Raw genomic sequence first — 15,584 nt, 5'->3', positions numbered from 1 at the left:
GACACAGTAGGGGGTTGCTTGGCAGGGAGGATGGACTGGGAGCAATCAGGAAGGGCCAATGGGATGAGATTATTGGGAGACACACACAGGGTTTATTGATCAACTCAGTGGACACTCAGGCACACGTCTTGAAATGTAAAATATCTGACGCATTATTGAATTTCTTGGCTGTCTCTGTAATATTATTCATATAATATAATCATAGTTGCTCAAATTTAGGGAATTAGCAACCCATACCCCACTGGCCACAATGTAAAAGGTTTCTAATGCCAGGCATCTCTTGTAAGTGCAAAGTCATGCACAATGCATCAGTGCCCTGAAGTGGTATTCTTTTCAGGATAAGATTTCAGCTAAAAAACTGAAAAAAGAACAACGAATATAAGAGGGCTCTTACTCTGCAACTACTCATAACACAATTTTGAAACATACCACATTAGGTCATATTTTTAAAGCAGACATTGCAGTGAATCCCACAGTATTCCTGAATGTTATAAAATTATGTAATAGAAACATAGAAAATAGGTGCAGGAGAAGGCCATTCAAGCCTGCATCGCTATTCACTGATCATCCACAATCAGTAACCTATGCCTGCCTTCTCCCCATATCCCATGATTCTGCTAGCCCCTAGAGCTCTATCTACCTCTCTTTTAAATTCATCCATTGAATTGGCCTCTACTGCCTTCCGTGGCAGAGAATTCCACAAATTGACAACTCTCTGGGTGAAAAAGCTTTTTCTTATCTCAGTTTTAAATGGCTTCCCCTCTATTCTTAAACTGTGGCCCCTGGTTCTCTACTCCTCCATCATTGGGAATTTTTTGCTGCATCTAGCTTGTCCAGTCCTTTTATATTTTATACTTTTTATAAGGTATCCTCTCATCCTTCTAAATTCCAGAGAATACAATGATTTAGCACAGGCATGATGGGTAACACAGCTTCCTCCTAACTGGCAGACCCGTTGTTTTGTGGAATATGATGAAGTCTTTGTTTTTTAGTCTGACTGTGAACAGTATTATGGATGTACAGGTTTCCTATGGACCAGATACATCCCATTAGAATCATTTTCCCATTTTAGACTTTAGCAATACAGCATGGAAACAGGCCCTTTGGCCCACAGAGTGCATGCTGACTAGCGATCACCCCATATACTAACATTATCCTACACACTAGGGACAATGTACAAATTTACCAATGCCAATTAACCTACAAACCTGCAGGTCTTTGGAGTGTGCGAGTAAACCGGGGCACCTGGCAGAAACCCACGCAGTTACAGGTAGAACATACAAACTCTGTATGGACAGCACCCGTAGTCAGGGTCGAACCCAGGTCTCTGGTGCTGTAAAGCAGCAACTCTACCACTGTGCCACCACATTATAAATCTAAACAAAAATGTACTGCATTTTTACCAGTTGGCAATCAAGATAGTTACCTGTGCAATGTGTTCCATCATTGGGAGTGAATGAATCCATATTGTTGGACGGTCTGTATCCTTCATTGCATGTACAATAGTAGCTACCATGTGTGTTATAACAAGAAGCATGGAACCCACAGATCTTCTCGGCCCCTATCTGGCATTCATTTTTATCTACAATGAAAATGGCAAAAATTGTGAGTCTGTCATATTATATTGGAAGAGCCATCCAGCCATGCAAACAACCAACCAAGCAGAGCTGCTACACACAGTGGATAATTCAACAAGGAAAGGAGGCAACAACAACATTCCCATCTTCAACATAGTGGGGGAGGTGGGACCAGTACAAACAGGACGGTCTGCACCTGGGCTGGAATGGAACCAATGTCCTTGGGGGAGTGTTTGCTAGTGCTGTCGGGGAGGATTTAAACTAATGTGGCAGGGGGATGGGTACAAGAGCAGAGAGGCAGGGGGGTGTAAAATGAAGGTAGAAGCAATAGGTAGCAAGGTGAAAAGTAAAAGTGGCAGGCAGACAAAACCAGGGCAAAAATCAAAAAGGGCCACTTTTCAACATAATTGTATAAGGGGTAAGAGCGTTGTAAAAACAAGCCTGAAGGCTTTGTGTCTCAATGCAAGGAGTATTCGTAATAAGGTGGATGAGTTGAACGTGCAGATAGCCATTAATGATTATGATATAGTTGGGATCACGGAGACATGGCTCCAGGGTGACCAAGGCTGGGAGCTGAACATCCAGGGATATTCAATATTCAGGAGGGATAGAGAGAAAGGAAAAGGAGGTGGGGTAGTGTTGCTGGTTAGAGAGGAGATTAATGCAATGGAAAGGAAGGACATTAGTTTGGAGGATGTGGAATCGGTATGGGTAGAGCTGCGAAACAATAAGGGGCAGAAAACGCTGGTGGGTGTTGTGTACAGGCCACCTAACAGTAGTAGTGAAGTTGGAGATGGTATCAAACAGGAAATTAGAAATGCTTGCGACAAAGGCAAAGCAGTTATAATGGGTGACTTCAATCTACATATAGATTGGGTGAATCAAACTGGCAGGGGTGCTGAGGAAGAGGATTTCTTGGAATGTATGCGGGATAGTTATCTAAACCAACATGTAGAGGAACCAACGAGAGAGCTGGCTATTTTAGACTGGGTATTGAGTAATGAGGAAGGGTTAGTTAGTAGTCTTGTTGTGCGTGGCCCCTTGGGCAAGAGTGACCATAATATGGTTGAGTTCTTCATTAGGATGGAGAGTGACATTGTTAATTCAGAAACAATGGTTTTGAACTTAAAGAAAGGTAACTTTGAGGGTATGAGACGTGAATTGGCCAAGATTGACTGGCAATTAATTCTAAAAGGGTTGACGGTGGATATGCAATGGAAGGCATTTAAAGACTGCATGGATGAACTACAAAAATTGTTCATCCCAGTTTGGCAAAAGAATAAATCAGGGAAGGTAGTGCATCCATGGATAACAAGGGAAATCAGGGATAGTATCAAAGCAAAGGATGATGCGTACAAACTAGCAAGAAAAAGCAGCATATCGGAGGACTGGGAGAAATTCAGAGACCAGCAGAGGAGGAAGAAGGGCTTAATTAGGAAAGGAAAAATGGATTATGAAAGAAAACTGGCAGTGAACATAAAAACTGACTGCAAAAGTTTTTATAGGTATGTGAAAAGAAAGAGATTAGTTAAAACAAATGTAGGTCCCTTGCAGTCAGAAACAGGTGAGTTGATCATGGGGAACCAGGATATGGGGGACCAATTGAATAACTACTTTGGTTCCGTCTTCACTAAGGAAGACATAAATGATCTGCCGGAAATAGCAGGGGCCCGCGGGTCAAAGGAGGTGGAGGAATTGAGTGAAATCCAGGTTAGTCGGGAAGTGGTGTTGGGTAAATTGAATGGATTAAAGGCCGATAAATCCCCAGGGCCAGATAGGCTGCATCCCAGAGTACTTAAGGAAGTAGCTCCAGAAATAGTGGATGCATTAGTAATAATCTTTCAAAACTCTTTAGATTCTGGAGTAGTTCCAGAGGATTGGCGGGTAGCAAACGTAACCCCACTTTTTAAGAAGGGAGGGAGAGAGAAAACGGGGAATTACAGACCAGTTAGCCTAACATCGGTAGTGGGGAAACTGCTAGAGTCAGTTATTAAAGATGGGATAGCAGCACATTTGGAAAGTGGTGAAATCATTGGACAAAGTCAGCATGGATTTACGAAAGGTAAATCATGTCTGACGAATCTGATAGAATTTTTCGAGGATGTAACTAGTAGCGTGGATAGGGGAGAACCAGTGGATGTGGTGTATCTGGACTTCCAGAAGGCTTTCGACAAGGTCCCACATAAGAGATTAGTATACAAACTTAAAGCACATGGCATTGGGGTTCAGTATTGATGTGGATAGAGAACTGGCTGGCAAACAGGAAGCAAAGAGTAGGAGTAAACGGGTCCTTTTCACAATGGCAGGCAGTGACTAGTGGGGTACCACAAGGCTCAGTACTGGGACCCCAGCTATTTACAATATATATTAATGATCTGGATGAGGGAATTGAAGGCAATATCTCCAAGTTTGCGGATGACACTAAGCTGGGGGGCAGTGTTAGGTGTGAGGAGGATGCTAGGAGACTGCAAGGTGACTTGGATAGGCTGGGTGAGTGGGCAAATGTTTGGCAGATGCAGTTTAATGTGGATAAATGTGAGGTTATCCATTTTGGTGGCAAAAACGGGAAAGCAGATTATTATCTAAACGGTGGCCGATTGGGAAAGGGGGAGATGCAGCGAGACCTGGGTGTCATGGTACACCAGTCATTGAAGGTAGGCATGCAGGTGCAGCAGGCAGTAAAGAAAGCGAATGGCATGTTGGCTTTCATAGCAAGAGGATTTGAGTATAGGAGCAGGGAGGTTCTACTGCAGTTGTATAGGGTCTTGGTGAGACCACACCTGGAGTATTGCGTGCAGTTTTGGTCTCCAAATCTGAGGAAGGACATTATTGCCATAGAGGGAGTGCAGAGAAGGTTCACCAGACTAATTCCTGGGATGTCAGGACTGTCTTATGAAGAAAGACTGGATAGACTTGGTTTATACTCTCTAGAATTTAGGAGATTGAGAGGGGATCTTATAGAAACTTACAAAATTCTTAAGGGGTTGGACAGGCTAGATGCAGGAAGATTGTTCCCGATGTTGGGAAGTCCAGGACAAGGGGTCACAGCTTAAGGATAAGGGTGAAATCCTTTAAAACCGAGATGAGGAGAACTTTTTTTCACACAGAGAGTGGTGAATCTCTGGAACTCTCTGCCACAGAGGGTAGTTGAGGCCAGTTCATTGGCTATATTTAAGAGGGAGTTAGATGTGGCCCTTGTGGCCAAGGGGATCAGAGGGTATCGAGAGAAGGCAGGTACGGGATACTGAGTTGGATGATCAGCCATGATCATATTAAATGGCGGTGCAGGCTCGAAGGGCCGAATGGCCTACTCCTGCACCTAATTTCTATGTTTCTATGTTTCTATAGTGGAGATGAGCACATCAGTGACCAAAGCACATCAGTGTCAAAAACATTTGCAATCATCTTCAGCCAAAGCCACCTGAATTCTTTCTCCCCAGGTCCCCAGCATCACAGACCCCAGAAGGTGGTTACAAAAAAGGCAGTGGGTACCAGACAAGAGCCAGGCTGTAGTACTCAAGCCTTGGAATCCAGAACAAGCTGTCCCCAGCCAAGTTGTTCCTCTGGGATCAACCAGCAATGTGGAAAATTACCCAAGTACATTTTGTTCATAAAAAAAACAGAACAACTGCAATATGGCTACGTACTGTACCCTGCCAACCAGTCAACTTAATTATTAGCAAAGGATAGAAGATACACCAATAACACTGCTCACCCATACTCGGTCTGGGTTTGACCAGGGCAACTCGATTCTGGATCTCATTGGTCCAAACATGGATCAACAAGCCAAATTCCAGAGGTAAGGTGATCGTGATCGTGACCGCCTTTGGTATCAAGGTAGCACAACTAAATGGGACATCAAGGGGTGCTAGTTACTGATAGAGCAAAGCTGGTCAATGAAAATCAAGAGAAAAAACTTCAAAGAACTATGGTTCGGTTGCTGGTGATCAATCTGCCCACTCCCAGGATATCAGTGCAAATGTTCCTCGAAATACTTCATTGATGGCCATCCTAAAAATCATAAGGTCAGAACCATGTGACTTTGATTAACTGAGTTAGTCCTACTTGTGTATGCCTGGCCTACATCCCTCAAAACCTTTCCTTTTCGTGTATCTGTCCAAGCGTTTTTCAAATGTAATTGTGCCCACCTCTACCACTTTGTTTAGCAGCTTGTTCCATACATGCACCACCCTGTGTGTGAAAAACAAAAACACTTGGATCCTTTTTAAATCTTTCCCTTCTTACCCTAAGTCCATGCCCTGTAGTTTGAGATTCCCCTGCACTGGGGAAAAGACTGCGGCTACTTACTATCTTATCTATGCCCCTCGTGATTTTATGAACCTCTGCAAGGTCACTGCTCAGGCTCCTGCACTCATGGAAAAAATACATATCCAATATCTCCTTGTAACTCAAATCCGTAACATCCTTGTAATTCCCCCCCCCCCCCCCCCCCCTCTTTCTAGCTTAATAACATTCTTCATATGGCATGGTGATCAGAACTGTACACAAGCTCAAAATATGGCCTTAATATATCATGTATAACTGAGCAGTGTCAAAAAGGCACAACAGAGGATGTACTTCCTGCGGCAGCAGAGGAAGCACAATCTGCCACAGGCAATGGTGGTCCAATTCTACACGGCCATCGTAGGGTCTGTCCTCACCGTCTCCATCATGGTTTGGTTTGGATCAGCCACTAAGCACGACATCTGGAGGCTGCAGCGAATCGTTCGATCAGCTGAGAAGGTTACTGGCTGCAACCTTCCCCCCATTGATGAACTGTACACTGCAATGGACAGGAAGCGAGCGGGTAAGATCATCTCTGACCCCTCTCACCCTGGCCACAAACTCTTTGAATCACTTCTCTCTGGAAGTCAACTCCGGACTGTCAAACTGCCACAGCCAGACATAAAAACAGTTTTTATCCACGAGTAGTTGCTCTACTCAATAGCCAAAAATCTGGAGCCTTCTTTTGCTCTGGTATTGTATTCATTCACATTGATAATGTTTTATTATTAATGTTTAATGTTTTATGTGTCATTCCTAACTGTCACTGTACGTCATGTTGTCACTTGCAGGTGGAGCACCAAGGCAAATTCCATGTATGTGAATACTTGGCCAATAAGCTTATTCATTCATTCATTCAAAATGATGACCCATTGTCTATCCCTCTAGAGATGCTGCCTGTCCCGCTGAGTTACTCCAGCTTTCTTGTGTCTATCGTCTGTCGTCAATACCCCGATTGATGAAGGCGAGTCTGTCAAATGCCTTCATCACCACCCCATTGACCCGTGTTGAGTTGATTCTCTCCAGCAGTGGCATGCCATGGCTATACTGCCGTACTTTGACAAAAGGAAGCAACTGACAGAAAGGCGCTTTCTTGTAAATGAAGAAAACGTGTTTTTATTTCAGCTCTCTGTGATGGAATTTCTTACTTCTCTGGTATGAATATTTTCAAATTGTACTCACCATTGTGTAGTGCACATCTCAAATACCCTAAAACAAGCAATAACTCAATTTTGACAAAATTGTCAGTTGCTTCCTTTTGTCAAATTAGGGCAGCAAAGTTTTCGCCATCAAGAAGATGTAGTGCAGTTGCTCGTCTTAGGCTACTCTATCTTTCAAATCCACAAGCTCTACCACCAAGGAAAAGGATGGCAGTGGGAGTGGGATCCAAATCCTTGAAATCTCCAGGATCTGGGAGAACCGTCTACAGATTGACCGAGAGATTCCAGAGTCAAATGGCCACAACTTTCACAGCTGCGATTAAATACTGGCCTTGCCTGGTGACCCCCAGGTCCCGCAAACAACAAAAAGGGAAAATATTAATAGTGCAAAACCATTGATTTTGTTTCGTCCATATGTCTGGTCACTATAGAGTGCAACAAGAATTATGATTAGTAATAAAATGTAAAATGCTAGAATAGATTTCTGGATATCAAGGGAAGCGTGCGATATGAGAATAGTGCAGGAAAATGGTGCTGAGGTGAAAGATCAGCCATTATCTTAATGAGTCGCTTGAAGTGCTAAATGATCAGATCATGTTTCTTATGTTCTTGTATAAAAGGAAATGTGGTGAAATGGAACAAAAGGGATGTGTAGATGTCAGGCTGGGTGTAGTCTGAACACTTATGTTCAAGCCTCACTCCAGAGACTAGAGCACATAATCTTGTGCTCCTCGTGTTGTACCAAGAGCCCGTTGCCGATACCATCTTTCCGATGCAAGGTCTTGTTTGTTCTCACAGGAGGAAAATTCCTGGGCATTTATAGTTCCTTGCAGGGGAAAAAAAATCTGTTGCCCTTATGCTCTCCGAACTTGATGTGACAAAAGCCCAGAGCAACATAGTTGACCCTTAACTGCCCTCTGAAGGGTTTGTGTGCCACTCAATTGCAAAGTTAGCAGCTATACATCCCTCCCTTTCCGGGAAAGGGAGGAATGGACAGTTAATATTGGGCTTGCCAGCATACCACTGGTAACATGCTGTTGTCATTCAAAAGAATAAAATTGTTTTTTCCAACCTGCGCAGACAGTTATTCCATTGCCAGTAAACCCATAGTTGCAGGTGCAGGTGTTGGTCGTATCCTTCAACATGCATGTCGCATTAATGTGACATTTAGAACAAACATCATCATTTGGCACAGATGTGATGGCTGCAATGAAAAAAAGATGCAATCATTCCACACACCAATGCATTTGACCCTTTACTCCACCCACTCATTTGTTCCTTACATCCACCTACCTGTAAATCACTAAATGAACATGCGTTTGTACAAAAACCAACTGAAGTGATATGGGGATATTAGTTATGGATATTAGTTTTCAAAGAGCTGTGTTGGATCAAATAGCTTCCTATTTGTGCTCTTTTAATCTACCATTCCAGGATATTGGACTGGAGAAGATTTCATAATGCCAGGCATGTAGGTGTACACCTACTATTATTTGCTTCATTGAAAGACATGTGTTTCTCACTTGTCTTTCACCTCCCTGTTAAGACACCTTATTGCCAAAGAACTACATTATAGTAGTTGCCATCATCATATTGCAGGAACTATGGCAGCCAATTTCAGCAGAGCTCCCATAATAAAGCAATGTAACATTGATAACATTAAAGACTAGACATTTGTTTATGGTGATGTAATTTGGGGAATTCCATTACTATTGACAAGGTAACCGGGGAGAACAATCCAAATAAAACCACAGATACCTCAACACCCGCCTGTGAGAGCAGAGATGGTCTTGCTGAATGTCTTACCCAGAACAAATCATGGTGAACTGCTGTGGAATTGCAGCTTTCTAATCTGATATGATACTAGATCCCACAACCTTTTAGGCTCAAAGGCGAGTATAATACTCGCTGAACCATAGACAGGAACACTAAACGTTTATATGCCATACAGCTCAACCACTTCCTGTGGCTGTGAGTTTCAAATTCTGATCACTTTCTGGGGAAAGGATATTTCTCCTGAATTCACATTTTGATTTAATAGTGACTTGGTAATATTGGTAGTTCCCTGCCCATAACCTACTCCCACAAGGGAAATGCATGCTCTGTATCTATCCAGCCAAGCCCCTTCAACAGTTCAGCAGTTTGTGGGATCTTAGTGAATTAATGGAGATTGCATAATTTATGGAGATTTATAAAAGTATATTGCACCATACCTCAACACCAAATGCAGTCAAGACCCTTCCAATTTCTGTAACTTATCGGCAATGTTTGGCACAACTGGAAGAGGGATGATGATTTGACGGAGAATAATTACAAGCTTTTTTCTGCACCAAGAAATGCACAAACGATCAAACGTTTAACTGATAGCGTGAAAGTCCAGTGCAGTGTATTAGTTCCCCAAATCGTTAATGAAAAACTACAAACCCCAACAGATGATACCTAGCCATCACATTTTCATAATGGGAGAACAATTCTAAGTGTCAGCTACAGTTCACCGAGTAGCGTTCTTATCTCCGAGTCAAAAGTTGGTGGGGTTTAAAGGTCACTTCAGGGAGGCTCACAATCCAGACTGCCACACCCCTGTGCAGTACTGAGCAAAGATCCTAGAGGATAATCTTTGGTACTGAGTGCTGCACTGCTGGAGGTGCAGTCTTAAACTGAGGCCCTGTCTACTCCTTCGAATGAATTTCAATACATTGGAGAGCCCTCCCTGATGCCTAGCCAACATTCTTCCCTCAACCATTACCAATGATCATCTGCTGGTAATCACGTCGCACCAGGAGAGCATCCTGTGCATATGCTGTATTGCTGCTTTGCTTTAAAAAGTAATTAAACTTCAAATGATGGCCAAGAAGTAAAATGCCCCTTTGGTAAGGTGAAAAGTGCTGAAAATGCCTGGCACAATTTGTCCCCACGCAAAACAGTTGGTGGGGGCACAAGAGGCTTCAGAAACATCTCCTGTCCATCTCCCTCCACAGAGGCTGCCTGACCCGCTGAGTTCCTCCAGCACTTTTTTTTTTGTTGCTCAAAGCTTCACCGCGGATGCACCATCATTCCTAACCTCCAACATATCAGGAGGGTCTGGGACCCTTCGCTTTCTCCCCCAACAGAGACCCAGCCAGTTCCCCGGCAGAACAAAATAACTCAGGACCCACCGCCCTTCCCTCCCAACACGCTCGTTAAACCACCCGTACTCTATAGTTAACCTGGTGGTATAGAAGGTAGACACAAAATGCTGGAGTAACTCAGCGGGACAGGCAGCATCTCTGCAGAGAAAGCATGGGTGGCGTTTCGGGTCGAGACACTTCTTCAGACTTCAGCATTTTGCGTCTACCTTTGACTTAAACCAGCATCTGCGTTTCTTTCCTACACACGGGTGGGGTTGAGGTTGTTTTAAAGGGGGTAGGTGCTGAGGAGAGCACTCACCGTGGAGGCGCAGAAAGCCCGTGTGGAAGAGGTCGGTGCAGAGGACGAGGAGTGGGAAGGCGCTGCTGCTCCGCTCTGCCCCCATTGCCAGCGCACACTCTGGGCTTGGACCACGGAGCCCAACTGGTCTTTATATTCCGGCTCTTTTCCTGTCAGTTGTCTCCCGCTGTTGTCTGGTTGCATTCGATAAGTGTGGGTGTCAAAGATTAGGTGGCCGTGCGCTCACACTGTGTACACATTATCTAACAGAAATAACCAGCGGAGAGGAACAGCCCTCTGGTGACCCCATTGGAGATTTGACTTCTGTCCAGATCGCCCAACTGTAAATTACCCCAATCTCAACACGTGTACAACTTTACTAAGTGCCTTTAAATAATAAAATATTAATATCTTCATTAATTCAAACTTTTTGAGCAAACGAAACATAATTTAACAAATTGTCAGTGCGGTTATTGTAACACAGCGGTTATGTTACGGAAACTTAATTCAGAGAACTGGGCCGTTGATCCAGAAACTAAAGTTGGAATCCAGTCCCGGCAGCTGAGGATTAAATTCGGCGAGATCACTACATTGTATATTTTATTTGAAATGTGCTTTCAGTAATGTAGTTATCAGCTTGGCCGAGTGACGATAGAGCGTGTTGACTTTATTTGCTGGAACATATTGTTGAGTATCTGCTCCATGGGAACCAAACAAAAAAAGGCGAGAGAAAGCGAAAATTAAAACAAGAGGAAATGTTGGGAAAAACTCAGCAGGTCAGGCATCGTCTGGGTACTTTTCATGTTGCAGACTCTTTAGCAGAACCTACCTGGTGCTGACGGGAGCTCGTAAACGTGAAACGTTAACCGTTTCCCTTACCTCAGATGCCACCCGACCTGCTGAGTTTTCCAGCAGTTACTATTTTGTTATTGTTGAATGGGAGGATGGTGGGAGGCGAGGTGGAGGAGGCAGGGGAGATTGATCAATAACCCTTTGAAGACCCAAACTTTGAAAATCCAACCATTTCTGCTTGAGTTACCCATCATCGTTTCAAATAATGACCTTCCAGTATTTGTCATTTCCACTCAGGGAAAAGACTCTGACCATATGCTGATTTTTTTTTTTTTTAACATACCGTACTTCTCAATGGGGAGAGCTAATCGGGACGCCCATTAGCAAATGGGACTAGCTTAGATGAGGCATCTTGGTCAGTATGGACAAGTTAGGCTGAAGGGCCTGTATGTCTAGGACTCATTACATCCTCCCAGAAATTGCTTTGGCCCACTACTAATGCCATTACATCATATTTGGCACACATACAATTAGTTATAGCATATCATGTTATGTTTAAGTAAGCTTACTCTATTACAAATGTAACCATAGGGATATAGCACAAGGAGAGGTGACAGTGCGTGGATGAGATTTTTTAATGTTGTTTACATTTTCTTGTATAAAATATAGAACAGTACATCAGAGAACAAATGCCTGTGCCAACCATGAAGCCTATTTAATTTGCCTGTACATTGGCTATACCCCATCACTGCCTAATCATGTCTAAACACACCTTAAATGCTGCTAGCACATTTACTTCCACTACCTTCCCAGGCACCTACTGCGCTGTGTAAAAATAACACCTCACAATTCTTCTTTAAAACTCTCCATCTTACCTTAAATCTAAGCAGTCCAGTATTTGGCATTTCCACCCAGGGAAACCACAGCGCCCTCCATAATGTTTGGGACAAAGACCCATCATTTATTTATTTGCCTCTGTACTCCACAATTTGAGATTTGTAATAGAACAAAATCACATGTGGTTAAAGTGTACATTGCGATTTTAATGAAGGCCATTTTTATACATTTCGTTTCACCATGTAGAAATTACAGCAGTGTTTACACATAGTCCCCCATATTTCAGGGTATCATAATGTTTGGGGCACAGCAATGACATGTAAATGAAAGTAGCCATGTTTGGTATTTTGTTGCATATCCTTTGCATACAATGACTGCTTGAAGTCTGAGATTCATGGACATCACCAGATGCTGGGTGTCTTCTCTGGTGTTGCTCTCCCAAGTCTGTGTTGCAGCCATCTTTAGCATGCTTGTTTTGGGGGGCTAGTCCCCTTCAGTCTCTTCAACATATAAAATACATTGGGTTAGATCGGATGATTGACTTGGCCACTCAAGAATTTACCATTATTTAGCTTTGAAAAGACCTTTTTCCAGAACTGTGGTGGCTCTTTTAAGTACTTCTTGGCAAACTAACCTGGCCATCCTATTTTTGCAGCTGACCAGTGGTTTGCATCTTGCAGTGTAGCCTCTGTATTTCTGTCCATGAAGTCTTGTGTGGACAGTGGTCATTGACAAATCCACATTTGACTCCTGAAGAGTGTTTCGGATCTGTTGTACAGGTGTTTGGGGATTTTTCTTTCTTATAGAGAGAATTGTTCTGTCATCAGCTGTGGAGGTCTTCCTTGGCTTGCCAGTCCCTTTGCGATTAATAAGCTCACCAGTGCTCTCTTCTTAATGATGTTCCAAACAATTGATTTTGGTAAGCCTAAGGTTTGGCTGATGTCTCTAACAGTTTTATTCTTGTTTCTCAGTCTCATAATAGCTTCTTTGACTTTCATTGGCACAACTTTAGTCCTCATGTTGATAAAAAGCAATAAATGTTTCTAACGGTGATGGAAAAACTGGAGGAAAGACCAGGCATTGAGAGCTCTCTTATTCCTGCATTAACGAGGCAATTACACACGCCTGAGCAATTATAAATGCCGGTGGCCATGTGTCCCAAACATTATGGTGCCCTGAAAAAAAACGGGGGGGGGGAAGCCTATGTACAAACACAGCTGTAATTTCTACATGGTGAAACCAAAATGTATTAAAAAGTCTTTAATAATATCTGACAATGTGCACTTTATCCACATGTGATTTTTTTTTCTATTACAAATCTCAAATTGTGGAGTAGAGGCAAATGAATAAATCATGGGTATTTGTCCCAAACATAATGGAGGGAGCTGTACTTGAGTTGAGTTTAGTGTCACGTTTACCAAGGTACTGTGAAAAACGTTTGCTGTATGCTAACCAGTATGTTAGCACTGTATAATTGTATCTATGCTCAATTTTATACACTTCAATCAGGTTGCCCCTCAGCCTCTAAAGGTCCAGAGTAAACAGTCTAATTTTATCCAACCTCTCCTTGTAGATAATACCCTCCAATCCAGGCAGCATTCCCGTAAAAGTCTTCTGTACCCTCTAACCGGTTCAATGGTACGTTGTTACATGCACCTAGAAACAGATAAATCCTTCGTTTTGCTTCCAAATCTCAAATGAAGACTACATAAGCACAATTAGTAATAAATAAGCACAATTATATATAAATACAAGTGCAACAATTGTAGTGTAATAGTAGACTTCACCAAAGCAGTATACAGCCACCATGTTTCCTGTGCCATCTTGTGGTCTTCAAGTGGCACTGAGTTGGTGATGCAGCAGTTGTCCTGGCCTGGCGATGCTGTTGATGTCCTCTACCGCTGCCCTGCCCAACCCATCCAACTTCTGTAAGGCCTCCAGCAGCTCCTCTCCCACATGATCCCCGGCAGCTGCAGGGCCTCCAACAGCCCACTCCACGGGCACATCAACCCACAAATGCACCATACACTTGCCTAACCACAGCCTCCATGCAGCAAGGTGCTTCCCACAGATGAATTGATTCTTTGTCTCCAAGTGCTTTATGGCAGGATAAAGTAGACTTCCCAACTGTGCAAATTTCATTAAAAAAAAATTCAAATGATAAATGTATCCTGTTAGTGGGTCAGACAGGATCTCAGTAGAACATGGATAAGCAACGTTTCAGGTCATTTCAACTCTGATCTCTAATGCCACCTATCAATGTTCTCCATAGCAGAGGTATTCCAGCACTTTAGTTTAGAGATACAGCGCGGAAACTGGTCCTTTGGCCCAACGAGTCTGTAATGACCAGTGATCCCCTCCCACCAACACTATCACACACACACACAATTTTCAATTTTACCAAGTCAATTAGCCTACAAACCTGTATGTCTGGAGTGTGTGAAGAAACCGGAGCTCCTGGAGGAAACCCACGCAGGTCATGGGGGGAATGTTACAAACTCCGTACAGACGGCACCTGTTGTTAGGATCAAACCCGGGTCTCTGACGGTGTTATACCTTTTTTTGTAAACCAGCATTTGCTGGTGACTATTTTACACAGTTACAAAATGACTTCCCAACTTTTATAGTCAATGTATTGATTGAAGCTTATTTATGAAGTAAGCACGGGAGAGACTACTACTTTATTTCACGCCATTTGTTACACCCATAAACCGCTTGCAACTAAACAAATAATTTATATTACATTCACTCCATAAAAATGCATTCATATCACACCTAGACATCCTGGAATTTCGCCTTGGAACAGATCAGGAAACCTTATTTGGCATTAAAACAGAGGCTCTTTCCCAGTTCTGACGTATAGTAGCGACTTCCATCTGAAACCTTAACTCTGTTTTTCTTTCCGTAGACGTTGCCTGTTGTGTGTTTGCAGAAGTCAAGTTGAACTGAGTTTACAAGTATGGTCAGCTACATATACAATAACAATCTTGTTTTCAGCAACATCGCAGGCACATAAGCAAACACACAAAAACAAATTAAACACATTACACAACATTTCAAATAGAAACACTGTGCAAAAGCAAAACAAGTGAAAAATAAAATTCGAAAAAAGACAGAATTTTCTGCTATGATTTCTGGTTTCAATAATCTGCAGGGTTTTTTTTATCAGTCGTTAGGGCAAAAATGAAAACAAAGGTATAACATTGAAGGAGAATCCTGAAGGAAGGAGATTTTTTTGTAAACAGTTCCAGAGTTCTGGTCTCAAGAGTTGAAGTTTGCACAAGCACAGATGAGTGATGCAACATGGGAACGCATTGGTGCCTACACCACGAGGAGCACTGCGAGAGGGGAGAGGAGGGGTGGTGCTATAAAATGATTTGAACATGATGCGAACATTACATTGGAGGCGTCACTGGATCAAAGTCAAGAAAGTCAGCAAATAGACTTTAAAAAAAAGTAATGTATATGTAGAAAAGATTAACAAAGATGGACCAGGAACCAGGAAATTCCAAGTTCTTCAACGGGAAAG

General features: G+C 42.8%; 1 protein-coding gene across 1 annotated transcript in view; it reads right to left on the bottom strand.

The window, feature by feature from the left end:
• Nucleotides 1–9,093, bottom strand: part of susd1 (sushi domain containing 1) — a 92,007-nt gene extending 82,914 nt beyond the window's left edge. The window contains exons 1-2 of the mRNA XM_055632440.1: nucleotides 8,094–9,093; nucleotides 1,427–1,582 (exon numbers count right to left, since the gene is read on the bottom strand). Coding sequence (XP_055488415.1) covers nucleotides 1,427–1,582; nucleotides 8,094–8,166 — 229 coding nt within the window. The 5' untranslated portion in view covers nucleotides 8,167–9,093. The remainder of the gene's footprint in view (nucleotides 1–1,426; nucleotides 1,583–8,093) is intronic.
• Nucleotides 9,094–15,584: the final 6,491 nt, after the last annotated feature.

This window comes from Leucoraja erinacea, chromosome 3 (assembly GCF_028641065.1).
Source record: "Leucoraja erinacea ecotype New England chromosome 3, Leri_hhj_1, whole genome shotgun sequence".
In the NCBI taxonomy this organism is placed as follows: domain Eukaryota; kingdom Metazoa; phylum Chordata; class Chondrichthyes; order Rajiformes; family Rajidae; genus Leucoraja; species Leucoraja erinaceus.
This window is presented reverse-complemented; position numbering and strand designations above follow the sequence as displayed.